Source organism: Euwallacea similis, chromosome 19 (assembly GCF_039881205.1).
Source record: "Euwallacea similis isolate ESF13 chromosome 19, ESF131.1, whole genome shotgun sequence".
Classification (NCBI taxonomy): Eukaryota; Metazoa; Arthropoda; class Insecta; order Coleoptera; family Curculionidae; genus Euwallacea; species Euwallacea similis.
In genome coordinates, this window is record NC_089627.1 from 2,624,136 (window position 1) to 2,650,577 (window position 26,442).

The window sequence follows — 26,442 nt, forward strand, 5'->3', positions numbered from 1 at the left end:
CTTTTTGGTATGGTTAGCGACATTTTTAAGCAACCAAACGAGGCTATAAAATTTCAATTCTAAAGTAGGGACAGGCGTAACAACCATAAAACTTCCACTTGAAAAAATTTAATTAAAAAAATAAACATTTCCCTATATCCGCCGCCAATCAAATCACAGGCACAAACCAATCGCCATTGCAGTTTATGAGGATTGCATCTGCCCACTATCGCCATTTTTAATTTACCATAGATAAATGACCACAAAATTTTCTCACAGTATATAAAAATGTTTTGGATGTTCATTCTTCCATTTATAAAACTGATGTTCGATTGGAGTACGTACCTGATTCCTGCTCTGGAGTAATTATTAGTTACACGTCGCAAACAACTTTTCCCAAAACCTATGCCTCCGCTTCCACAGTGAAATTCCTAAACTGATTAGGTACTTGTTACCAAACAACGATTAAATACACTTAAATTTTCAATTCTCAATAATTTAACTTAATAAAAATTAGTAAAAAATATGTAACAAACTAAATATGAGCAAACAACGATAAAGAATAACGAAAAACGAATGACAACGTAACGAAATTGCGCGACAAGGCGAAAAACAAAAGATAGAAAGGGCATGGCCAACTCGTCTTTTTTTAATTTTTTATTTAACCGTATAGTCTACCTATAGTTCATCTCTTTTTAACTATGATTGGCTAAATGGATAAAGAAAGACAAAAGCAGTTGAACCTGCCACCCCTAAACAGCATTACTTGGGCGAATCCGCGAGCCTTCTGGATTCATATGAAGATTTAGATTTGTCTACCTGCTACCTATAGAGCGTCCCAAACTCAAATTCGATTTCCAATATGGAAATTTTGGAGACCATTAGAGGTACAAGGTCGGTTAAATGAAGCCAAAGTTGTGTCTCATTGGAGGTAATTTTACCTTCTTAATTCTTATATAATTTTGATTACTTACTAAGATATCTTGAAGAGAAATTAGATTTTATTCAAGAACCATGACTAATATCTACATTAATAATCTCGAATCTAGATTGAGGTGCCCGCTTCATTTGTGTCAAACTACGAAAATGTAAAGTCCATTTTGTTAACTGTTTTTGCCCAAGATATCTTAGTTTCAACGGTATTTATATAAAGACGAGGTCTTTACGAACTTTTTTGTAACTCCAATCAACAGCATTTTTTTTCATATCTTACATTTGTTTTTTTCTTTTTGCAATTGTCAAGTCTCAAAAGCAAAAAAATTAATAAAATCGTCTTTTTTGGCGCACCATATACATGATCGGCCCCACTGCCAAACTGCCTGTAAATAAAATCGTGCCGTACATAATTCTATCTTCTATTTCTCTCTTAAGTATGGAGCGCACGTCGTAATTCGATCGGATGAACGACAAGCGACAATCAGGTCGAATCGGCGCCGATTCGCGTTTACTCGTGCGTTTCCGAACGACTTTATATCAAAATGGTTCTATATACGATATCGGATTGATGGATGTTTCTGGGACTCCTTGTATTAATTTCTTGTCGCTAAATATTGAATTTTTTTCTCTTTTCAACATAACTCATTCGGATTTAAAACCCTTGCTATATAAGAGGTATGATAATATTAAAAAAAGTTTATATTTTTATTGTTTATGAAAATAAGAAATGTATAATAATTATGTACAATCTAACTTAACCAAGATGACAATTTTGGTAATAGAAAAAACAAAATTATCTATATACTATTATACGGTCGATTATTAAATTTATTAAATCATTTAAATAAGTATATAATATAATATAGTAAAACATAAAAGAATTTTGCGATTTTGCTCAAGTACAAGGCGAGCCACCAATTGGAACCATGGCTAAGTCTGCTAATATGATGCAATATACATGCAGTTATCCTGCCATGAGTGCTTTTGGAAATACTTTTGTACAGACGCACTTGTTCTATTGGTAAGACAATTGTGACAGACAAGTGATCTTCCAGGGGGACCGTAGTTCCTTCCGACAGTACGTAATCTTCTCCTGACTATTATAGTTGCGACAGTTCTAAGTCGATTCTAACTATAAAATTCAGAAGCGCATGGAAAAAATATGGTATAAATTAAAACAAACTTAGTTTTTTTGTTAAAAAGAAAAAATCTAAACTAAATGCTAACTCTTCATAAAATTAGTTGTTTATATTTAATAAAACTAAAATAGATGTCATGGATGCATAATTCGTTATCATTTTATGGGATTCTGCGTGCTAAATAATAATCGTCCTATTCATTAGTGCCTTCGCAACACTATTAATTAATACTTCATAATGCTGCTACACAATTCTATAACCACTACTGGCCACACCACAATTTTCAGCAACTAATTAGCCGCTGTTTTGTTTCAACCGTACTTCACAAATTAGATAACTTACTACCCTAACAAAAAAATGCACTAGATCATTAAAAATGTCGTCTTCAAATGAGCTATTTTCATACCGCTGGAAGGACGTTGCACACTATATTTTAATGCTAACATTGGCCAAACGTTAAAGTTTAAATTTGAACAATTGGTGAAATTTGCTCTAAATATTTGTTTTTTCTTATCGCTAATATTAACGAAATTGGCCGATAATGCGCTTACTGTGGACCATCCTGCTGTATGTTTGAAATCAGGATCTACATACTGTCACCATTAGTAAATGGTAAGCGGTAAAAGACTAGGCAGACAACATTTAAATCTCAACTACACATTTACGAACATAAATAAGTAGAATTAGATGAGATAACAGTATATCACGCATTAAGAACAATTGTTAGAAAACTGAATAACAATAAATAATTATCAATTCAACTAGACTATATTATTACGGTAAAAACAATATGTTCAAGTGTTATCTACCAAACAGCCCTTTTTCAGTTTCTTCTATAATTTGCAACAGCCGCTGACGGATCTTTTTGTTACTTTGACAGGCACAACACACCAAGCCAAAAAGATGTTTTGATGAATATTCCTTAAAATCTTTCATCTTAAGCAACTTTGGTAAAGACAATTTTTCTCACCTTACTTTATGATCTTTAATCCACTTCTCCAGTTCCATTTCAGGCAGGTAAAATGCCTTTACGTAATTCTCAACATATTCTTTATGAGGTACCGGTTTTAGTGACGAAATTTTCTCAAACTTCATTAGGAATTGAGTAAAGTCCAATTGCATCAATGCCCTCCCGGCATTTGAACACTTTTTAGCATCGGAAAAACTGAAACAACGCGTTGATTCTTTGTTCGCAGACTTCACAGGCTCAGCTCACCCTTGCACCAACGTATGAGTAACAATATGGGCGATGCTTTCCCACAACACCTTATAAACTTCAGTTGATATGGGTACTTTATGAGCCACTTCGTCTAGTCTTAGTCTAAATATTTGTACTTCCTATGTTACAAAGCACTTAGATTATAGTAATTATGAAGGAAAAAGCTTTACCCTCAGAATTAAGTCAATATAAGAATTGTGCTGGGACATCACTTCCTTAACTTCCCAGTTGATTTTGGACATGGACGTTAAAATTTGTCTGAGATCGAATGCCTGTGCTACTACAGACATGTAGACAGGTTTTCTTAGATGCATGACACTAACAACGTTCTAAAAATGAATATTCAACACACTTCGAAAACAAATTACACATATAAAATTGTTCAATTTCAATTTGCCAACAGTTTATTTTTTTGGCGCAAAATGAACTGATGAGTGCAACTGGAATACCTGCTTCATGTCCTTATTTATTTTATGGAATTAAAAAAAGAGGATAAACCAGTATCACCGACGAGGACATATGTCAAAACTGAAATCCAAATTCCAACCTAACCTCAATTTGCAAACCACAATAATAAATCACACGCTCCTTTACGGGCTAATTACAAGAAAAACCTAGTATTTTCTTGAAAAATGGATCAAAACCAACATACAATAAATATAGGTGATCAAATTATAGTGCAAAGGCAAGGCTACACCAAGCTCCATAAATTGAAGGAGCATGGAACGATGATTATTGGCAAGTTTACAGTTGAACTGGATAATGTAGTAGGCCAAAAGTATTTTGACACATTTCAAATGAAAAATAGGCCACAAAATAAGAAACTTTTTATTCTGGAAAAAGTGCAAGATAGTGCAAATGTAGTTGGGACGTTGAATATTCAAGAGAGTGGTACTGACAACAGGAACATAGTCATTAATGGAGACTCTCAGACACTGACAAAAGACGACATAGATAAGCTGCAAGACTCTGAATTAAACTCAAATACTATTATTGGTGAGTTGGTAAACAATTCCAAAACCTTCAATATGAAAACTGAATATTCCCAAGAAAAATATCTAAAGAAAAAAGAAAAGAAGTACTTTGAGTACATCCAAATAAGACGTCCCACAATTCGACTTCTGGCAAACATGTTTTATCGTCAAGACCCTACAAAAACTTTAGGAATAAGAATAGATGATTTATCTCAGATGCTCACTTATGCCAACATTCACTCAAGTGGTAGACATTTGCTGTATGATAGTGGAACTTCTGGCCTTATGACAGCTGCGATAATGACTTCTATTGGAGCCAATACTAGTGGAATCCTAATCCACATGCATCCTGGAAATGAGTGCCAAAAAATTGCATTTGTAGCCATGCAGTTCCCTAAAGAGCAGCAAGAGAGGTGCATTAATGTTAATCTCTATTCAGTTTTGAGGTGCTACTATCAAAACAAAGACACTTTTAACAATCAATATGAGGCTAAAGATGACACTGAGGAGCCCCCATTAAAGAAAAAAAAAATTGAAGATGAAAGTTCATCAGAAAATATACAGAAACAACCACAATGGCAGTTGGACAATCAAAGGGCATGCCAAATATTACAAAACAAATGTGACTCCCTTATAATAATAGCAAAAGAACATCCAGTAAATATTGTAAAGGAACTGATACAGTTTTTGAAAGGATCACGTCAAATAGTTGTGTTTAATTTAATAAGGGAGCCTCTAGAAGAATTATTTGTCTACTTGAAAACGCGTCTTGATGTGGTAGGAATCAAGTTAAGTAACAATTTTATGAGGCATTATCAAGTATTGCCTGAAAGGACACATCCCGAGGTTAATATGACTAGTGGTGGGTTTATTTTGTCAGCAGTTAAATTAAGTTCTTGATTAATATATGATGTACTTATGTAAGTTGTGATTAACACTACTTTTTCTTTAAAATATAAACGTACCTATAGTTCCTTTAAATTTAACAGTGGTCATGTACCTGGCCATAGAAATTTGACATATTAACTCGGATATAATATGACAACTAAAGAAATGATTTTTGAACTAGATTTCTAACCATTTTGAAAGTTATAATTTAATGTTTTATTGATGCCAAAAAAGTTGCATCCAAGATTAAAGTGTCACCTCTATTTAATCAAGGTCCTTATTCTGTACAAACAGGGGAACATCAGATTGTGGCTACAATGTATTGTGGGTTGCATAAAACAAGCAAGGAATTCATTCTCTTATAGTCTGGCCTAAGCTACAAGCTCACTGAAAATACAGTTACAGCATGATCGATTGGATGAAACATGTGTATTTGTCATAATTAGGGCAATTTGCTTGAAGAGGAGATATTTTAGGTTTTGCAAAATTTAAAACAATAAAATGAAGTAAGCAATCCAAATGCATCAATCTTACAGTGAGCATTTCACTAGTCCCTGTAGATTGGTTGCCAGTTTGACAAATATAGGTCAGCAAGTATGATGAAGAAGAAATATCACAGCCTAGATAGCTATGCAACCACAATTAAATACTACGAGTTTTACGTATAAATACTCACTTGGGAAAAAAACTGCTGCAACATGATCCTATTGGTTTGGGGTATCAAATGTTCTAAGTAATCTTGCAGAAACTCGTACTGCTTCGACAGAAAAATTAGACTTTCTACTGCCACAACTCTTTCAGCAAGACCATGCAGCTTTTCAGGGCTTTTTAATTCGACCATAGCCGAAAGGGAAGGTTTGCAAATGTAGCCTTCAGGCATGGTAAATTCGGTTTCTTGAATGGGTGGCTCAAATATCATATTATCACTTATTTTTCTAAGAGTCATTGACAGTTCTTCTGTATAAAGATTATTGCCTGAGACAGCCTAGAAGTAATATATAACATACTTAGATGTAAAGTGTTGTTAAGCCCCTTGACATTACTATAAAAAGGCTTGACTTCATTAATTAACTTAAAACAGCAAAAAATTGTGGATTAATTTACAGTTATATAGCATGACTGTAAATAAGTAAATATCAATTTTACGAGTTAAAAAAGAACTAATACGACAGCAAATAACCTGAATCAACCTGACCAAATAATAACACTTACCAAATCTGAAGCGAAAAATAAATGAACACTGTATAAATAATAATCAAAAAGTTGATTCATACAACTAATAATTTGAAAGGAAATGGATTTCAGTAGACGAGACATTTGAAGGTATTTTCCCACTTGTCTCAACACTGAAAGAGTAGTGTTTGTTAATATTGGACAGTTTTCTTGATGTCGTCTCTTGTTTTCGTTGTTTTTATTAGGATTTCTTCTGAAATAAAGAAGTAAATATGAAACAAGTGGCATTGAATTCCACATGCGCTATGTAAAATAACATTTCATGATGAGTTTCATATATGATGATTTACACCCATTTTATCACCTAATTTCATTATAAAAACTGCCATTTTAATTGTCAACATTAATCAAAGTATATTGCACCCATAAAAATTCTTTCCAAACTTACTCTTCATCCACAAATTCTCTTTTGAGCTCCTCCGCCTCCTCGTCCTCCTCACTGTCCTCGGAAAAATATCCAGAGCCCTTATTGTCGTTGACAGCTAAAATATCTTCTTCAATAATGGTCTCATCCAAACTGCCGTCGAATGGAGTTCCATGATTGGCATATCTCACAAAATAAGTGCCTGCATATTTTTCTTTTAAACAATACGAAGATTTGACCTGATTATTTACTACCTGTTACGCTACTGCCGTCTTGAGAGTGACATGACGAGCATTCAGTTGAGTTAGTTGAATATACAGGAGTTGTAGGACTCATTTGCGGAGTATTTTTGTAATTTTTTAAAGCTGATCTTACAGATTTAAATTCCTTAAAGTTATTGAGACAATAAACACGAATTGACAATATAGTAAATTTAATAAAATTGAATGTTAATAGCAATGATTTGAATACTTTAAATTCTCTTACATATTCTTTAACTCTTACCTGTAACTGCAATATGCTAAACGCGGGCTTTACAGGGCAAATCTCCCACATCTCATTCTCCATGAATATTTTTAATTCTTCCAACCTTTGAGCGTGATAATTTTTAAAGTAGCACACACTTTGCTTTCTAATTGATTCTTGTAAGTCTTCAGATTTGCTTCCGCAGAACTCTTCTCCCACTTGAATTAATCTGATACATGAGGATTAACAAAAATAACTGCGCGTTTTCATTCGGCTACCGCGATTAACATACCTATGAACTACTTTTAGTACTTGAACAAACTGATCAAATTTATAAGCTGCTAAATGGGCGTTTAGCAATAAACTAGACACTTTCCTTTGCACGTCGTCCCATATCTTAACAACATTGTGTTCCAATTTTTGCTTGCCCATACTTGACTCTAAGTCTACAATGTTTACTTAATTTTAAGATATTTTTTTCTTAATGGCAGTTACCTAAATCTCCCTCATCTTGACTTTCTTCTATATTATTATACCATATGGCTAGTTGATGGTAGCTAAGAACTATTTTGAATAATACTTTACACAATTGGACTAGACATGAAATGAAGCAATCCTGAGGCACTGACTGAAATGAAAATGTTTGGTTTATGCATTTTGTGACTTTTCACAAATACATTAATTAATATGTATGGGGTATAGAATAAACTTTTGACTTACCTGACACAAGGTTTTGTACGGATTTTTTCCGCCATTCACCCCAGATTCCAAAACATCTGTAGAAGCAACAAATGAATTGACAATATTGAAAGAGGAATTATATATGGCCGTAATATAGTGCACATGAATATTATCAATCATTGCCACTTGTGATTTTTCCAGCAAATCATAGGCCAGCTGCAACTTTCTATATCTTTCACTGTCAAAGTGGTAACACATCTAAAATATCAACATTACTTATGTGGCTGACTGAGAGTATAACTAACTATCACTTCTGCTAAAATTCTGTCAAACTTTGTATCAGTGTTTTCTAAAGTTTCCTGCAACTTATAAGTTAATGCCGCAACACAGCTAAAATGCCTGTATTTGATTGCAGTCTTTTGACATCTTTTTAGCTCAGATATTGCCCCCACATAGTCTTCATCCTTCAGCAGTTGCTGACATCTTTTATCAAAGCTATGCTATAACATGCTTCCCTGTAGATTAATGTAAGAAACAGATACAAAATATGTACCAAATTTTTGATCATGTTTAAGTTACTCAACAATCTTTGAGACAACTTTCGTTTTCTGTAATTTGCAAGAATTCCTAAACTTGAAGAACACTGCTTGTCACATACTGCCAGTTGCCGCCTGCTCTCTCTACATTGATTTAAAGTTTCTGTTAAATGTTCCAATATTACTTGGATGTTTTTAAATTCATCATTGCATGAGCTCTGATGCTCCAAGATCATTTGGAGTACTTTTTTAGATACAACTGAATGTTGCTGCTTTAAATTCTTAAAGTCTTGTTGGATCTGATGGCAGTCTAAAATTTCTGGGAGTTTCTGGGGATAAGATTTCTACTTAAAAATCTATGAAAATGTATGTTTAAAAATCATTTTCCTGACCATTAACTCAAATCTACAAATATCAAAGTCATCACTTGTAGAAAAATAGGCAGCTTCAATACTCTCTAGAATATCTTGATCTGCAGGTCGATCACTGTCTTGGGCGGTTTTGCTGTTGATTGATAATGTGGGCATTTGAGGAAAATGGTAATTTGAATCATCAAAGCCCATTGAAGGGATTTTTGGAGGCTGCAAGCAAACAAACTTATTAAGTGGCAGAATATACAAAAATTTTAATGATCTAGACACTACCTACATACTTGAAATTTAGCAAAAAAATTGTCTAGTGTACCACTGATTGCTTCTTTTTAACAATATAGATTTTGGGTTCACTTTAGGCAGATAAGAAAAACATGTAAGAATTAAAAAAGACTCCAGTGGAACTAGAACTCAGACTTTTAAAAAGAATCAATCAGAAAAAATTTGAATACTGTTACCCTTCCTTCGTCCTATTTTACCGCAGTGCAGAAGCGAAGGGAAAAGATATTTATTAAACAGCACAGCCTGAAGCTACTATACCTGTTTGTTTAAAAGCCCCATTAATTTTTGTTTAAATTCATCCATTTTATTGAAGGATTTGGTTCTTTACTATTAATAAATAATACAATGTCCACTACATTAAATTGTATTAATATCGGCTGTTATTTTTTGTTTATTTTTATCAAAGATAGAGTAATAATTAAAAAACTAATAAAAACACACAAAACAAATATCTTGACATTTTTTTATAATCAGCTGATTGTCAAAAACTCCTATTCGCTATTGGTTTATAAACCCTTTAGTGGTCTAACGTCTTTCTTCGAACTATAGAATTAGAAAAGGAGAGCAACTTACTTTTAAGTGGTACAGACTGGTTACTACTCTATTCACTTAAACAAAAAAAATTAACCTCATAAAGAGAATTGTGTGTAGTATTTATAACAAATTTCAATTTTTAAACCACTCATAATCTTGCCCAGGATTCTCGATCATTTAAAAATGCCCCAATTCTCTACCAACGAATCTGTAAGCCTAGAAAAAGAGATTGAACTTAAAGGCGAGATTCCCCAATTCGATTTTCAGCAATTTGACCAAACTTACGAAATACAAAAATGTGCTCAATGGATAAAAGACAATGAGTATCAAAAAGTACAAATTAATTTGCTCGCAGGCAATTCTCAGTTAATATTCACTATGTAAAACTTCCAGGTATGCCTTCAGTTCCCTGATCATTTATTACCACATTCCACTGAAGTTGCACTTAAACTGCAAAAGATTTTGGGCCAAACAGTTTATATACTTGGAGACACTGCTTATGAAAGGTGAATTAGCAGAATCTTCACAGTATATGCAATCAAGAGGATCCTTTTATTTCAGTTGCTGTATAGATTATGTGGCAGCTGCACACATCAATGCAGATGCCATCATCCATTTTGGCCCTATATGTTTTTCAAAATCCTCTGAAAATTTACCTTATTTAAATGTTTATGAAAAAAAAACCATTTCAGTGACAGAATTGGATAAAGTTCTTGCCAAAGAAGAAAATGAAATGCTGGTTCTTTTAGATGATGAATACATCCATTCTTATGGTTTGTCAATGAACAACTAAATATCTGTTAAATTCAAAATAAATCACTTGCATTTAATTTCAGATCATATCTGTAAGGCATTTGCCTATAAGCCAAACATTGTTGTAATGAAAATAGATGACGATCTATCAGATATAAATAATAATACCATAGTTTTTGTAGGCAGGAACAAAAGGAAGCTAATGAATATTAGTTTGAGCTTCAAATGTAACATTTTGTAGCATTAGTCCTCTTAAGAAAACAATTTAGTAAACTAAACATTTTAGCCAAAAGCTTCTACTATGTTGACCCATCTAAGCAGCCATTGGATTTAATTCCCTACCAGCCAGATTCAAAGATTATTAAAAGAAGATATTTCCTTATTGAAAAGGTAAAAGACGCATCGACTATAGGCATTGTAATTGGAACAATGGCTGTTAAAAATTACTTAAAAGTGATTGAAAGGGTCAAAAAGCTTGTTGAGGCATCTGGCAAGAAATACTATTTAATTAGTGTTGGCAAGCCTACAGTTGCGAAACTAGCTAATTTGGGGGAGGTACATTTATATATTTCCTCTCTTTTAAGAATGACTTCTAATATAGCTACTTACTTTCTAGATTGACATTTATGTAATGGTCACATGTGCCATGAATAAAATATATGACAGCCGTGATTTCTATAAGCCCATAGTTACCCCGTATGACATTGAAATGGCTTTAAACCCAAATACAACTGACTTAAATTTTACCTATGACTATAATAGATATTTAAACAGTTTGAATGATGTCAATACCATAGGGAAAAGTGTTAACGAAACAGATGTCAGCCTTTTAACTGGGAAATTAAGGTCAAATGTAAAAGAAGAATCTGAGGATATTTCTAATGGGCAAACGGGCAGCTCACAAATCACTTTGAAAGGAGATGGATCTTTGAGTGTGAATAGTCATTTTGGTGCTGGGTACCTCAATGACCTGTCCTGGAAAGGGTTGGAGCAAAATTTGGGACAGACGGAGGTGAAGCTGGTGGAAAAGGGACGAACGGGCATCGCCCAAGGATATGAGAATGAAAAAATTTAATTTAGTTCGTCATGTAAAAATAAAAGTTTTTTGCGAGTATGTTTCACTGTCAATCCATAATCACAATTATTGATAATGTATGGCCAATGGCAAGATTGGTAAAGCGGAATAGATGATTTTCATTTGAAGGAACTGCTTAATATACATTATTTGATTGGCCAAATTTCTGCAGGTATGCTCTGTGCATATCGGCACGCTAATCTAATTTGATAGTTAGCTGTCGTTTCTTGAATTCCCGAACGTGACGATCACAATTACAGCTTATGTCAATAGATGTTTGTAAGTCACTGTTGAGGACTGCGCATCATTTGTGACATATGTGTTACCCCGTACGTCTATTGTTTACGTTACCTTAATCTCAATTTGATTTATTTATAATAATAATAAATATATAATATATAATAATTATAATAAATAATAAATAAAAAATCGTTTCGATAGATTAATTATTTTTGAAAAAGAGAATGATTTAAGCAATTTGAAAAATACATTAGGGAATGAGATTATCCTAAACCCACTTCATTGTGACCTGAGAATAAATAACCACTTGCTTCACATTTTACTTAAATTGCATTGGTTACAAAATTTATTTGCTATAAGAAACAGTTCAAGCTAGAAATGTTTTGTACCTACTTCTAAGTAAACACTAAAAATTCCAAAAATTGACATTTAAATTGCAAAAACAGGGGCCAAAAAAGTTCTTGATCTGTTCATTTTGAGTAGCACTTGTCGCTGTCTTTTTCGATTCAAATTCAACCAATCAGCTCAGGGAACTGGCCTACGTCATCTGCGCGTAAATCCAGAGAAAAATCAGCCCTTATGAACAATTCCATGGGATTTCAAATATCCTTGATCATGATTTACCGCCATTTTGATTATACTTACCGACAGTCAGGTCAGACGTCACGTCATTTCTATTTATGGAATGGAAATGGAATAACGAGAAACGTCTGGCGTGTGGCTTGGTGTGCAATGGCGAATCGGCGTTTCTAAAATCAGTTTTTAACAGAATTATTGACAATTTTAACGTAAATCGTGCTTTGTATCGTTTAGTCGTCCTCTAGCTGGTTTTCTAATACACCAATTTAGGCACCGGGAAGCTTTGTATATTTATAGCACAAAGCCCCAGTTTGCCGCCCATTTTCGTGCAGCAAATGTGAATATTTCTACATTTTAGCCTCTAATTCAAAGGCCCTGTTAGTATCGCTGGTTTCGGAGTTGCAGGGTAAGGTAAGAAGAGTCGTTTTTGTTACTTTTTGTTATGCATTTTGTGGTTCTTTTCTATCTACACATGCTTGGCTAATTATCAAAGTTCTCGTGAGGTTATAACTGATGGTAAACTTTTTGACTCAAAACTTCCTACAGGAGAATCAACATATCCCCTCAAAATGCCCCTTTTTTGTAGAAATTTCCCTTCAAATTCCTTACTCAGACTATTCCTATATCAATCTTTGTTAAATTGAGGTTGGGATATAATTTCCATATTTTCAAACACACAAATGTGTTTCACTACTGTGATTGATGGTACTACACATTACATATTAGTATTTTATTTGTTATGTTAAGGTTGCTACAAATGTGCCAATTTGAAATAAAATCAAAAGTAATATTTTATCTATAATATCCCCATGATTGAAAATAACGAATCCTTTCTTCGACAAATAAGGAAATTTCTTTACAGCTACCATTAATAAAGATTATTGAGAATTTTGTGCTAAAGAACATTTTTCTCTGATTGCTCTCTGCAGCAAACAATTCTTGCAAAATTCTCCTTTAATCTTTATTTTTCCATTGGTTAAATAGGGATCAGAAAATTATATGTTTTTGGTATTTGTAGACACCCTCTGTATCCACAGGAAATTTTATCACACAATTTCTCTTATTTGGACACCTTAGAAATCTTATAAATTTTACTGTCATAAAAGTATTTTATTCTTTCAGTTTTTTAATTTTATTTATTCATTCACATTTCGATTAATATGATCTGGCTACACAGGTATAGAAATTATGAGATGATGCATCATTTTGAGATTAAAGAAGTATAAAGAGAATAAATTGTTCTTACTTTGGTTACATCAAGGGTATCAGTATGTACAGAAATATGCAGTTTAGTTTTGTTTTAGAATTTTGATAAAAGAACAAGCTCAATGATTAGATTTGTTAGAAACTGTAGGTATATGTAACTAAAAATCTAAAAGCTGATAAATTGTCTAAAAAAATTTTATTAAAGCTAAAGAATTGCCAAAAAATGCACTACTTTAATACCAAATTAAAACTAACAAATAGTCACCTCGCAGATGATTTATATTTATAAAAATACATCTTTGAAATTGGTAAAACTTTATATAGAATTCATATTAATTTTTGAAATTGAATAATTTTTTTTTAATTGTTTATTATTATTACATTGAAAGTGAGATTTTGAGGATTGAACTTATTCCACTTTATCTATAAGGGTTGAATGTTTAGACTACAAACACTAGTACAATCCTCTAGATCTGATCCTATTAGAGATACATACAACAAATACTTCAATTGCATCCATGTTAGAGAACTCTTTATTCATTTGTACAAGTATGATATCAGTACTTTAATAAGTAATTAAAAAAATAAATAATTGGTCACAAATTCATTAACACAGTAACATTTTGCCTGGCTCAAATAACCAAGAGATTTAATGGTAAAATTTAGTTTATTAAGTAAAGAACTAGGCACCTTCTTGGCAAAATTAAATTTGAACATATACATTACTGACATGCTCATTTCAGCTAGTTGAGCGCATATTTCAGGAAACATCAATCTACTGAACAATATGTAAAGTTTTTAATCATTGCACACTAATGAATTCCTTAGCCTTAAGGCTAATAAATTTTGCTACACTAAGATAAAACATTTTTAAATTATAAAACTCTGTGTTATTTTGTTTAAATATAAATATGTGACTTAAATGTCTCTTTTATAGATGGTTGATGTAGATAAATTCTCAGACGCGGAGCTCCGCACCAAGCTTCTAGAATTTGGGTTTCCTGTGATGCCCATTACAGGTACCACTAGGAAAATTATGGCAAAAAAGTTGAAACTATTGCTAGAAAATAGAGATAAAACAGGATCCAGAAACGACAACAGAAGGTAAAACGCATTTCACTCTTAATTGATGAGCTTTTAAATATGAAACGTTTTCAGATCCTTAGGTAAATACTCCAGTGAAGACGAAAGTGACACCGACGTCAAAGCTGTCAAAAACCAGAAAAACCGTCGAGTGACAATGGGTCCAGTTTCTAGTACCAGTCGTACATCTATGAAGTCTACAGAGGAACAAGAAGTAAGTAATTTTTTGCAGGCAAATTATAACTTTGGTTTCACACTAAATTGTTAGGAGGTGAGCAGCAGCCCCCACAAACCTATCCGCGCGCAAACGTCTTCTACGAACACATCCACAATCACAACTTCCAAGGTTATTAGACCGACTCAAGACTATTTTGACACCGGATCTGATTCTGAATCCGATGTTGTCGTTTCCAGCAATAAAAATTTTATTTCAAATTCAAGAGACGAAGATTCTTTTGATGATATGGAATTCAATAGGCGGCCATCTGCGAAATCGCCTTTTTCTAGCACTTATGCCAGGTAAGTCTTAGAGTGTCTAAGAAGGTTATTCAACATGTTGTGTGTCATATGAGCATTTTTACCGGTTATGTTTTCAGCTTTTCCAGTGGCAGAAATGTGTCATTTTCTGGCACGTCCTCGCCTTCTAGGCACACCTCTTACGGGGAAACTGCCGGTTTAGCCGGATCCCTGGCCTCGGATTACGCTGCTGATAAACTTAATCAAATTAGGACTAGATTGAGCGTTGGAAGTCCTGGTAATTTACTCGAGGTTACTAAATTTTTAGGGAGATTAATAGGATATTTTCAGCATATGATAGGCCATATAGTCCGGCATCTGAGGTAAAGTTGACAGAAAGAGACACTCCGTTCCTAAGCAACTTCACGCGTCGATTATCAGCCTTAAGTACCTCTAAGAAAGGGGAATTTGATAATAAGAGTGATTTAGTCAAGGAGCACGATTCCAATGGAATGTACGGAAGGTCTTATTTGTCCAAGTAAGTGTTTGTTTATAATGCCAAATTTTAAATTTGATTGTTCTTTCTATTTTGTTTCAGTTTCAGGGCAACCAAAGGCCGAGATCCGACGTACGAGTACAAGACTAGACAAAGCAGTGGAGGCAAAAGTAATTTCGTGTCTTACGGCGTTTTGGCGGTGGCCGCTATGTTTTTTATCCTTTTGGCCGTGGTGTACCTTGGAATGATGTCTGACACTTCTATGGTCACTTCCGGTAAGAGCAACAATCCTTACACTAATCATTAAAAAGAAACAAGTTTAAATTTCTTTTTGTGTTTTATTCAAAATCTCAAGTTAATGCAACTCAAGTTGTATCTCTAACCCAGTTGTGGTTTTTAAAAATGTTTTATTTTGCTTTCATAGATTGATAAAATCATATATTTTTTTAAAGAATTAGGCATTTCTGCTAGATTTCAAAAGCTGTTTCTGATGTATGTTTGAATAATTTCAATTTATTAGATAACGACAATTGATCAAGTTCCATACTTTTTTACTTACTGTTTCAATAGTTCTGAAATTGAAAGGTTTTAACTGGAGTAGTTCTTAAGGAAATTACTGTTCATGTGTATTTTGTAACTTTTTTAATAAACAATAAATATTTTGCCCTGTTCATTAAAAACAAACATTGTTTTCTTTTTTCTTTGTATTACTTCGTGACCCAACCTGAATGTTTCCTCGAATTTCGCTAAAAATATTGGATTTAGGTGCCAAAATATTTATTGCTTATTAAAAATTCATCAGGTAGGTTTTAAAGCCGGATCCTCGTAAGCGGGATTCAGCCAATCCTGAATAATCGCTATTTTATTAAATATTTGTCAAGCTCAAAATTCCCACTGCATACATACCCTTGAGTCCGATTTATATTTTCATGTAACATATCGTTAAACAGTTAAAGATGTTCATATGTATTCTTCGTTTTATAGTACACAGCACGTATCGTTAAAGTTAGCATTAAAAAAGGTGCTATAACTCTTTAACGTTACGTTACGTAAATCTATAAACCAGAATTTATTTGACAATATGTATTTATATTGAACTCTTTGATTTAATATACTATATCAACTTTGGGCGGGAATGGTGGATAGTAATGTGAGCAACGAACAGTTGCCTAGAGCTATCTATCCATACGTTTTTCATTTGCTGAATGTCGATTACTCCCTATTCAGAACTCGCTGAATCCCGGATGTACGGAGTCGGCTTAAGGTAAATAATTTGTCAACAATTTTTTTTTTTAAGAGAAAAGGTTAAAGTCATTCACTATTTTGCTGTTAAGGAATCATTTCTATACTTCAACTTTGAGCAAACCCGTCTAAAAGAAATTCTTCTGCTGGCTAAATAAATATAATCCTGTATTGGTTCATTGATCTTAAAGATTTACGTTTAATACCCAACAAGTCCCCCCATCCCCCAATAAATTTACTTTCTGGGGCGACATTCTGCAAAAGTTTTATAGTCGATATCTCCCTTATAACTTTAGATATTCGGGACACTCTGGACTCATTAATACTTCCAGAAACTCATTCCATGGCACCACCCGATTTTAAATAAGTTGGAACAGCATATATAAATATAATCTTGTCCTAAGGGTTGATTAATCTGAAGAGTTAAAGTTTAATTTCCAACAATTTTTAATGAAAAAAATTATCAATTTAACATCTAATTTGTACTATTTTTTTTGTCAATTAAAGTTAAGAACACTATGTTTCTGTGATTTTTTAAAAATGTTAGATTTCTTAGTTTTAACCAACAACTTAGAAGAAATAGACGTAGTATTGTCTTTGACAGTTTTGTCCCCCCTTTTTGGCAAGTGAGACATTAAACCATTGGACAAAATCGAAGAAAATGGCGTGACCATGACCTCTTACGTCTACAATGAAGTCATAAGGACATTAATCTACCTTGTGTCCAAAAATGGGATCAATTTTAATGAAACGCCACCTATTGTTTATTAAGTCAAATTTCTTTAAGGTTGTTGCGTTTAACCCATCAATTTTTACTATTTACATGCCTATTAATTGTCTCTGCCATTTTCTATTCCCACCTTTATTCATGTTAAAAATTATAAATTAGGAGAGTTGTTGATAGTATTGTTTGAAAGGTTTTTTCGATTTTGTCTTAGGCCCAGTTTTTCAAACCCCTAGTATATTTGCCAGTAAGATAACTTCTGTAGAATTGACGAAATTGGTACAAATCATTAGTCAATTTCTTCATTTGAATTGAAATGATCTTGTTGGGAAAGTTATCAGAACTCAAGAACCCGACCTTAAAACGATAATTTATTATGCATTTTGCGCCGAACTTGGACCATGACAAAAAGAGCGAGTGATAATATGTAACGGCTAGTATGTAATAAATCCCCTGTATGTCTCTGATCATTTTCTGACATTCTTTCACTTCCATTTTCTAGGTTTCATTTCTCCAATATGCGACTTCGATGACCCAGAAGTAAAAAGAGGCGTCAACTGCATCCCTCAAGATGAAACTCAAAATGCTATCAATTTGTTGAATAGCATCAAATCTGAACTGCATAAACGCGCAGTAGCGCACCGCTGTTTTGACTCTACCATCAAGCCTCAAATGACTGAGTTGGAAATTGTTTCCTTCTGCCAAACAAATTACGCCATTAAGGATGCAGTAATGATTAGGCGGGATTTGAAGAATTTGGAAGTGATGACGTTTGTGAACCCCGAGTGGGGAATCGTCGTAGCTCAAACTGAAAAGAACGATGGGGCGATTGTACTAGAGGATGTAGTTAAAAATATGGTAAGGAAAGGTCTTAATTATTGCTTTTGAAATTTAGTAGTTATTTGCGTGTGTTCTTTTAAGGAACAAGTGGTGTTTAATCAGGACATAAAAATCACCAGCCTAGTGATTCTTGAACCCAATCTTCCATATAAGTGTGTGTTTCTTAATTATGTTGTCAACGTCTTGTATGCCCTGGCCTTAATAGGAATCATATTCGTTGTTCTGATCTTGATGCGTTATGTATTCAAAATTTACACTTTGTACGAGCAGAAGCAGAAGAATGAGGTATGAACGAAAAACATTTATTCATTGTTTGGGTTCTATTAAAAAAGTTTGTTGGTTTTAGGTTAATGCTTTGGTAGAAAAAATATTGGAGATCCTTCAGAATACATCTTGTGAGCATCCAGACACCAGCTATGTAGTAATTAATCACGTTAGAGATGCCATTCTTAGCGTTAAAGAGAGAAAAGGTGAATGATCTATCATTAGATAACTACAGTTTATGCACTTAAATTAATTTCCAGAGAGCATTTTTTAAAACTGTTTTTATTATTTTTATAGGAATTTTGCATCTTTTTAAGAAGTTATTTAAAAATATTCATTTTTGTTTTTTCTTGATACAGCCAAACAGCACCTGTGGGAAAAAGCTATCAAATATATAAATGAAAATGAGTCCAGAGTGCGGACGGAAGTGCAAACAGTCCATGGAGAGTCTTTCGACGTTTGGCGATGGATTGGCAGCGCTAATTTAAGCATGACTGGGTAAGATTAAAACATTTTGTCTTTATTCTTTTTTATGAATTGCACATGTGGTGAACAATGTGGACGTTTTATGTCTGCGCGGGGTGATCCAAACTCGAGGCGCATTGAAAAGATTAGGGATTTGCGCAAGAAATGCTTTGAAATGTAAGATATCCACTAGTGGAGAACTGATGAGGTGGTTTTTCAGACGCTGCCACTCAGAAAGGAGTCTTAAATATACTATGAATAAAACAAGTCAAAATTAAGGACCATCTAAGAACAATAATTGGAAGCAGATATATATGAGGAGTTTTGTACATTATTAATCTTAGAGTGGCCTTGTTGACCTTTCTTTCATAGAGACAGTATAGAGTTTTATTTTTCGAAAAATTCAGAGACCTGCTGTGAAGCGTTTTTGCGAAGTAAAGAAATAATTGTGAATGTTGAGTTCTTTAGTAATTTTTTCTTAGGAGATTACACATCTTATTACACACAATGATAGAGTATGGAAAATACTGTAATCTTAGGAACTCAACTATAATATTACCACTTACGGTGAATTTAAAATAAAAGTTGACAAGAGTAAGAAACTGAAAATTTCGCCACGTCCATTTTAGTTTGTAAATAATGTTATCAAGATTTTTCCTTTTTTTGTAGGGTTGTTTCCCTTTAGTTAATTTTTTTAAAACTAAATTTCGTTATTAGGCAAAATTAGGCTTCTCATTTTGATTCACTGAATGAAATTTATCATGCTTCATTTGATAGTTTAATTTTTATTGCTACTAATTATTATGATTTAAGAAAAATATTAAGTTCAGCAACACTTATTTAACCTGGTTAAATAAGCAAGCGATTTGCCATACTTTTTTTTAAAACAAAGTAACACTATTATTTAATCGTGTAATCTACAATTGTAATTAAAATAAAAAAGTAGAATCTCCTTAGCGTCATCCACTTTTACCTGCTAAATGGCAATTAATATAGCGATTCGTCTTACTTCTTTTAAACAAAAGGAGAAGAAAGTATTTAGCGGCACTAATTTTCACTTACTAAAAGTCGGCTACACTAGTAATGTATCTCATGTATCTTTGAAATACAAGAATAATGAATTATCCTGATTATTAGTTTATTCTGTGTTACGAACATCTCGTTTACCGGCGCACCAGCCCACAACTGAATCACCACCTAAGAAATAATATCACTTTAAAACATACAAAAAACTTTATAACCTGCCTTTTATGAAGGTACAGCTCATAGGTCGTACCATACGATAAAAATCGATATGCGACGCGAAATGCGACTATAGTGTCTCCAAGATGAGGATGTTCATCGTAGCGATTTCGTAAATGGTAATAGATATAGATTTGGTTAAATATGGGAAAAATTGCGCTTTCAATGCATTTATTTCACGATGTAGTTATTTCGAAAAACGCGATTAAAAAAATGTCCCGTCCCCCCCTTTTTTTGGTAAGAGATTAATGAAAACTAAACCACTTTTCCATTGACATTTTTATAAGCTTCCATATAACAGGCTAAGGGGAGAAACTTATCTTATAATCGACAAAAAACTTACCAGAATCGAATTAAGAAAAAAAATTGTTAATCATTCTTGACAAACGAAAAGTTACAATTTCGGTTTTTTCAAAATAACTCACCAATTATTCCCTTAAATGTGTAATTTTTCTCCCATTTTACCCATTTCGTATTTATTACCATTTACGAAAATCCTATGCTGGATACCCTTCTCTTTTTAATTATGTTACTACGTTTTCTAAAATTAAAAAAAAAATAAATAAAAAGTCTGCTTTGAAAAAAACAAATTTATTAAAACTTGCAATTCTTACTTTACCATCCTGTATCTTCAAACTATTGGTCTAATAAATCGAAACATACCATCATACCATTAAATCCGATAAATGCTTGAAACTGAATTGATCCGAGGGCTTTTTTTTCAACCTCCGATCATGCTTCAGAAAGTAGTTTAGTTTACATTAAAAAAAAATTTTTTTAAGTAAAAACTTAAAAAAGAAATAAATTCTGTCAAGAATAGTTAGCTGTCTTGCTACGAAACTTTAATCAGACGATTTCGTACCGTTTCTGAGAATGAAAATTTAGGTTCGAATTTGGATCGCCCTGTAGGATGACAATCTTTAAACTTTATATACATAATGTAAATTCAAGTAAACTCGATAAAGGCCTTTTACTTGCAGCGATAAATTGTGATAGTAGATATTATCGAATATAATTAGGCTTCAACTAAAATGTCAAACGCTTTATCTTCATGGGTGAGAATCCTTTTATTACCACTTATAGTTGCAAAGCGGCATATTTACTTAAAATTAGAGTGTAACATGTTTAGGTTTTGCTGTGTTATGGTGAACTTGCATGCATTTGCTTTAAGGTTTCATTGTGGCCAGTTTTATAGGTTCTCCAAAAGCAAATTTCAGCATTAAACCAAGGAGAATTCAAAACTCCTGATCAGGCACATCTTTGGTTTAATCATGGCATATAAAACTGGCCCTTGGACGAGGTTTAATTAGTGCTGAGAGGTGGTGTGTGCGGTGGGGGACTGTTTGAAGTGATTTTAGATCAATGGCCATTTTAAATGTCCCTGTGGCATGATGTTCCTTGTGAAGAAGTATATTTGATTCTCGTTTTTTGGTTGTCATATTTTTTTGTATTGGTTTGATTGAATTTATTTTGAACATGTGACGAAAGATACAAAAATGCATGATCTAGACGGATGGTTAAATCATAATGATTTTAGATTTTTAATAAAAATTGAAGAAATTGCACTGGTTAAGGTTTGATTGTAGAGGATAAACTTAAAAATATATGGGATTTACTGAGTTTATCATTAATTATTTACGCCAGATAACCTTGCATTAGGAGTTTTTATATCAGTACTTGTCAATGATCGGTTAATGAATAAACATTTTTTTATTTGATTTTCTGATTTCTTGATTTTCATCTCTTTCTCCGACATTTATCAAAGAATTGATTTTCTTTGACTGTCTAATATTTCTATATTTGTCTATTTAATTGCTGGATTTTTCTGTCAAATTAAACAGTGTGTTTGTCTTTGTCGTTTTGTTTTTTTTTTGTCTTTTACTGACTTTTGTATCACGATGAGATAACGCAGCTGACAGATTGAGAAATTGAAGAAGTTGGTGTAAAATTTGTTACTCAATTAATATGAAATAATAGAAAAACGTTCTTTATATTTGACTGCTATTTCCTACCCTCCTTTTGTTTCACACTTAAATGTTGTGAAGGAAAGAAGCTATTTTTGAGCAGCGTAGGTCTCTGTGCTTTAACCCTTTTAAGACGACTTCTGTTAATTTCATTTATCAGTGCCGTTGATTACATGCCACTTAAAAAATCATTGATTGTTAAAGTTCGTTCACATCTTTCAATCAACTTTGTGAATTTCCAACTGCAAACTAAAAATTGGGCAAATTTTTGACATTGGACAATACAAAATAGTCCTTCAATATGACTGAACATTTGATGTCAAGGAACCAATCAATGAAAACTGACACGTGAGAACAAAAAACACTTATTTTCCTTTTCAGTCAGTAAACATGATTCAGCGAAACTGACTACTGAGAACTCGATTTTACAGCTCGAGCACTGCCCAATTTAATTAGATGCATAGATCAATCAAAAGTAGAAGTACCTTTCGCTTTTCTTGAAACGTAATATTGATTGACATTCTTGTATTTTAGTTCAATGGCATAAGTTTAACGATATTGATCAATGAGGGTGACTCATGAGAACCTGCCTTTAGACTTATACAAAAACGAATCGAATTTAGGCACAAACAGAACCTCTCCAAGCACACCAACCTTATTCATATCTCACTGGCGACTTGTAAACCACTTCGTTTCTGTCTCTTTCTAGCGACACCACAGACTTCACATATCTTCCAGGTCGTCGCATCGTCGACGTTGATTATCTTATCAACCAACTTCTTCAATTTCCTCACAGACCTCTCTTTTTCTGCCGCTCTGCAGATATAACAATAAAAAATGAGATCCGAGAAGGTTTTTTCTCGATTTACGTTTTACGGTGCAATAGGTGTCTCAGGGAGCATTCAATCTGCAATGAGGAGCCAAAAACCGAGATGTTGGATGTAAATTTAGCTTTTGTGGCGGGAATTTTGAGTTTGAAGCTGGATTTGTATCAGCTGAATGAATTGTGCAGTGCGATTCATATTCCTACCATTTCGGGGAAAGATTTTAATAGATACAAGGCGGAAATAAAGGAGATCTACAACGATAGCAAGAGCAAAGATAATAAGAGCGGATTTGTTAATGAGGATATTCTTACATCAACCCCGAAGCAATCTCAAGTGCCTCAAAGATTAATTACTGCCTTGGGGGTAGTGGACTCGTCTATTATTCAACCAGATTTCGAGAATAAGAAGAAGGCGTTTTTGTGCGAATTGGACAGAAGCGTGGATGCCATAGAAGTTCTTACGAAATCTCAGAAGGACTGTGAATTGTGGCTCGCGGAGAGGAAAAAGCGGCTTACAGCTTCCAACTTCGGAAAAGTGTGCAAGCTCCTGAATAGCACTGACAGGACAAACGTTGCAAAGAACATTCTTTACTCCACATTCAAGGGCAACATTTACACTAAATATGGGCAGGAGCATGAGCAAACTGCGATAATGCAGTTTGAGCAGGTCACTGGCAAAAAAGTTCAAAAGTGTGGACTAGTCGTTCATAAGGCCCATTCGTTTCTCGCGGCTTCTCCTGACGGCGTGATTGAAGAAGAGAAGGCCTTAGTAGAAATTAAATGTCCCTACAAAGCCCGAGAGTCCACCATCGAGCAAGCTTTCTTCAACAAAGAAATCACCTTTGCCACGTTTGAGGGTGGCAAGTTAAAGTTGAAGAAGAACGATAAATATTACTATCAGGTGCAAGGGCAGCTACACGTGACGAATCACAACTTCTGCTACTTCGTGGTGTGGACACCCAAGGGCATGGCGTTTGAAGTGATCGAGAGGGATGTGGGGTGCTGGGAGGAGATGTTTCCCAAGTTAGAAAAGTTTTATTTCGAGCACATGCTTCCGGAAATACTAACTAATGCATAGATTTGATACGTAATTCTTTGTTTTTTTGTGGTATATAACACATAGTGCGTATTACTTGGAATTCCCGCAGACTACAGACTAAACAGTGGGTTGATAGTTTAGTTGGATTGGCAAATATGTCACTCTTATGTCCTTCTGCCAATCAAGAAACCAACTAAGCTGTCGGCCAACAAAAAGTGTGTAGCCTGCAGTGGCCTTAAAGGGACCGTCCAATAGGATTAAACGGTTGGGGAAAGTTTGCCATGTTAATACTGTCGAATTGACAAACGTCAAATAAGGATAAAACTTATAGCGTTTTCTATTGTCAAATTTAATGCAGAGCTTGTAGTGTATTATCATACTACTTTATTGATTTTCAATAGACAGGAATGAAAACACATAATTTCTTCTCTAAATTTCCCAAAAAAACCCTGTTATTATTGTTTCAAATTTTCTGGTATCGGTAATCGACCGGTCTTGCAGCGCAATTTTGCTGTCAATCGATGATCTAATAAGAACTGAACTTAACAAAGAGTTGCTGGCATTACACTTAGATTGGTTCCATATTTTGGCTAGAAAGCCACTGCGTATGAGCGTGCCTATGACGCCATATTATCGTCAGACATGCGTCATATACTGGCGCATAATAGGATATTATGAGCATTCCCATCATGGCCCGCAAAGTCACTGGATATGACGGTCCTGTTTTTCTTGTAAAAGATAATATAACCATAAACATAGATTTACGTTTCTACGCGAACAGGCAGCAATGCAAGTATTCGTTGCATAGTCACAGTGGCATATTGAACACTGTTCAATCCATCGGCATCAACCTGTCGGTATTTAGTTAGACAGCTTGCTATCGAATCTATGAAATAGGTAGTGTTAATAGTCAACATCGGACAGTGTTAACAAGGCTTTGTCTAATTGCATTATAATGTGTTATATACTATATGTATTTATCAATAAATATGACTAGAAGGCTACCTAAGAAATTCGTCCGATTTTTTTTATTGATTTGTTTTAGAACTTAGTTAAAACAATTATTATAGAATGAAATATGTGTTTTTTTTTAAGATTTTATAACGGCATGATATCTTTGTTATTAATATTATAATTTATTCTTAGTTTAGAAAAGAACCTTTACGCATTTTTAGAAGAGAATTTATATATAATATTTGTTAATGCATTTCACTAAACCAAAGTCTTCTGTTAATCACTTTTTTAATCTTCTATAAACAAAAAATAAAATGTCGCACAAAAAGGAGTTTTATTTCTTCGCATTCTTTTCGTTCATTCATGCACTTTCTAATGGAGAATGAAATAATTTCAATAGACAACGAGACGAAAAAGTCTCCTGGTCAAAGCTGAAACGAATACAGCATTACAACAATTCCTGTCTACTAACTTTTCTCACCCATATCCTTCCAACTTCTAGAAACTCCCCCCGGAAAAGCGTTTGGCAAGGTCAAGCTTTTGACACGGACCCCGGTTCTGCGAACTCGGTGGCTTATTCACCTACCCCATGTTTGAAGATACGGGGCATGTTCGAGGAGGGTGCGAGACCCCCGGTGACCAACACTGCAAAGGAGTCCGTCCTGTCTAAAGTGGCACATCGTTGTCGCATCCTTCACTGCCAGCCGGAAGCCGATGTCGGAGTCGTCTATTTGAAGTGCGGCTCTGAGGAAGACGCTGCTGTGGCTTTTAAAAACCTTCACGGGTCCTGGTAAGTATTAAGTGATTTGTGGTTAAATCGCGACACACGCTTTACTTAGCATATAGATTTAATAACATAATAAAATATAACTATTTTCCTTAAGGTATTCTGGACAGTTGGTGACGGTAAAGTATCTGAGATTGGAGAGATATCAGCAGAGATATCCAGAGGCTCCCTCTGGTCCTCCCTATTTGAAGAGTTCCAATCCATGCGACGACTGATTTTTATTTTAAGGGGCTTTGTGGGTATCGTTTTGATCTTTAGTCATCATTGTCATTGACGTCATCGGTCATTATTATTGATGAAGCCTTTCTGTGGCTATGTAGGAATTCGTTAATTTATTACTCGATGATGACTAGATCTCATTCTTTCATCAATCGATATGATAATAGTTACTGTTTGACAAAGCCATTAATGGGGAATTAATTGGAGGTTCTAGCGTTTAGGTATTTATGTTTTAGCCAAATTAGTAGGAAGTTTTTAAATTCTTATTAATTCTACTAACACGTTACTGATTATATTTTGTCTGACATTTAAATAAAAACAATTTGTATATTATTTGGTTTTATTTTGATGATTTCCTCTAGAAATACGGAAAGTGTGACCATGAAT

At 33.8% G+C, this 26,442-nt stretch overlaps 4 protein-coding genes across 5 annotated transcripts; 3 read left to right on the forward strand and 1 right to left on the reverse strand.

Moving 5' to 3' along the window:
* Window positions 1–1,764: 1,764 nt before the first annotated feature.
* On the reverse strand, window positions 1,765–9,501 carry Vps50 (vacuolar protein sorting 50). The gene is made up of 16 exons (XM_066399577.1): window positions 9,326–9,501; window positions 8,807–8,995; window positions 8,432–8,743; window positions 8,190–8,378; window positions 7,918–8,136; window positions 7,693–7,825; window positions 7,490–7,643; window positions 7,237–7,426; window positions 6,987–7,119; window positions 6,757–6,934; window positions 6,348–6,561; window positions 5,812–6,120; window positions 3,444–3,602; window positions 3,271–3,392; window positions 3,030–3,219; window positions 1,765–2,975 (listed from the first exon to the last, which is right to left on the reverse strand). Exons 1-16 carry the CDS (start codon window positions 9,368–9,370, stop codon window positions 2,856–2,858), a joined length of 2,856 nt encoding a protein of 951 aa, XP_066255674.1. The 5' UTR covers window positions 9,371–9,501; the 3' UTR covers window positions 1,765–2,855.
* Window positions 3,817–5,171, forward strand: Trmt6 (tRNA methyltransferase 6 non-catalytic subunit). Its single transcript, XM_066399589.1, has one exon. It carries the CDS (start codon window positions 3,906–3,908, stop codon window positions 5,145–5,147), a length of 1,242 nt encoding a protein of 413 aa, XP_066255686.1. The 5' UTR covers window positions 3,817–3,905; the 3' UTR covers window positions 5,148–5,171.
* A 164-nt stretch (window positions 9,502–9,665) lies between the features above and the next one.
* Window positions 9,666–11,475, forward strand: Dph2 (Diphthamide biosynthesis 2). Its single transcript, XM_066399625.1, has 6 exons — window positions 9,666–9,934; window positions 9,995–10,107; window positions 10,163–10,374; window positions 10,438–10,581; window positions 10,641–10,909; window positions 10,971–11,475. Exons 1-6 carry the CDS (start codon window positions 9,785–9,787, stop codon window positions 11,427–11,429), a joined length of 1,347 nt encoding a protein of 448 aa, XP_066255722.1. The 5' UTR covers window positions 9,666–9,784; the 3' UTR covers window positions 11,430–11,475.
* Window positions 11,476–12,329: 854 nt separating this feature from the next.
* LOC136415135 (inner nuclear membrane protein Man1-like) lies at window positions 12,330–26,367 on the forward strand. 2 transcript variants are annotated; one of them, XM_066399576.1, is made up of 13 exons: window positions 12,344–12,659; window positions 14,392–14,558; window positions 14,613–14,751; window positions 14,806–15,056; window positions 15,134–15,291; window positions 15,345–15,531; window positions 15,592–15,764; window positions 17,958–18,313; window positions 18,377–18,580; window positions 18,642–18,765; window positions 18,919–19,057; window positions 25,552–25,839; window positions 25,934–26,367. In XM_066399576.1, exons 2-13 carry the CDS (start codon window positions 14,392–14,394, stop codon window positions 26,049–26,051), a joined length of 2,304 nt encoding a protein of 767 aa, XP_066255673.1. In that variant the 5' UTR covers window positions 12,344–12,659; the 3' UTR covers window positions 26,052–26,367. The 2 variants fall into 2 exon arrangements, with proteins under 2 accessions (XP_066255672.1, XP_066255673.1); XM_066399575.1 differs by lacking the exons at window positions 25,552–25,839; window positions 25,934–26,367 and adding an exon at window positions 22,940–24,140 and having other exon boundaries at window positions 12,330–12,659.
* Window positions 26,368–26,442: the final 75 nt, after the last annotated feature.

Coding starts and splice junctions, on each gene's coding strand:
- Trmt6 (XM_066399589.1), top strand. CDS start 3,906: ATGGATCAAAACCAACATACAATAAATATAGGTGATCAAATTATAGTG.
- Vps50 (XM_066399577.1), bottom strand. CDS start 9,370: ATGGATGAATTTAAACAAAAATTAATGGGGCTTTTAAACAAACAG. Junction 7,826..7,917: donor CGTACAAAACCTTGTGTCAG/GTAAGTCAAAAG, acceptor TTTTCATTTCAG/TCAGTGCCTCAGGATTGCTT. Junction 3,393..3,443: donor ATATTGACTTAATTCTGAGG/GTAAAGCTTTTT, acceptor TTTGTAACATAG/GAAGTACAAATATTTAGACT.
- Dph2 (XM_066399625.1), top strand. CDS start 9,785: ATGCCCCAATTCTCTACCAACGAATCTGTAAGCCTAGAAAAAGAGATT. Junction 10,108..10,162: donor GGAGACACTGCTTATGAAAG/GTGAATTAGCAG, acceptor CTTTTATTTCAG/TTGCTGTATAGATTATGTGG. Junction 10,910..10,970: donor AACTAGCTAATTTGGGGGAG/GTACATTTATAT, acceptor CTTACTTTCTAG/ATTGACATTTATGTAATGGT.
- LOC136415135 (XM_066399575.1), top strand. CDS start 14,392: ATGGTTGATGTAGATAAATTCTCAGACGCGGAGCTCCGCACCAAGCTT. Junction 15,292..15,344: donor ATTGAGCGTTGGAAGTCCTG/GTAATTTACTCG, acceptor GGATATTTTCAG/CATATGATAGGCCATATAGT. Junction 18,314..18,376: donor AGGATGTAGTTAAAAATATG/GTAAGGAAAGGT, acceptor TGTTCTTTTAAG/GAACAAGTGGTGTTTAATCA.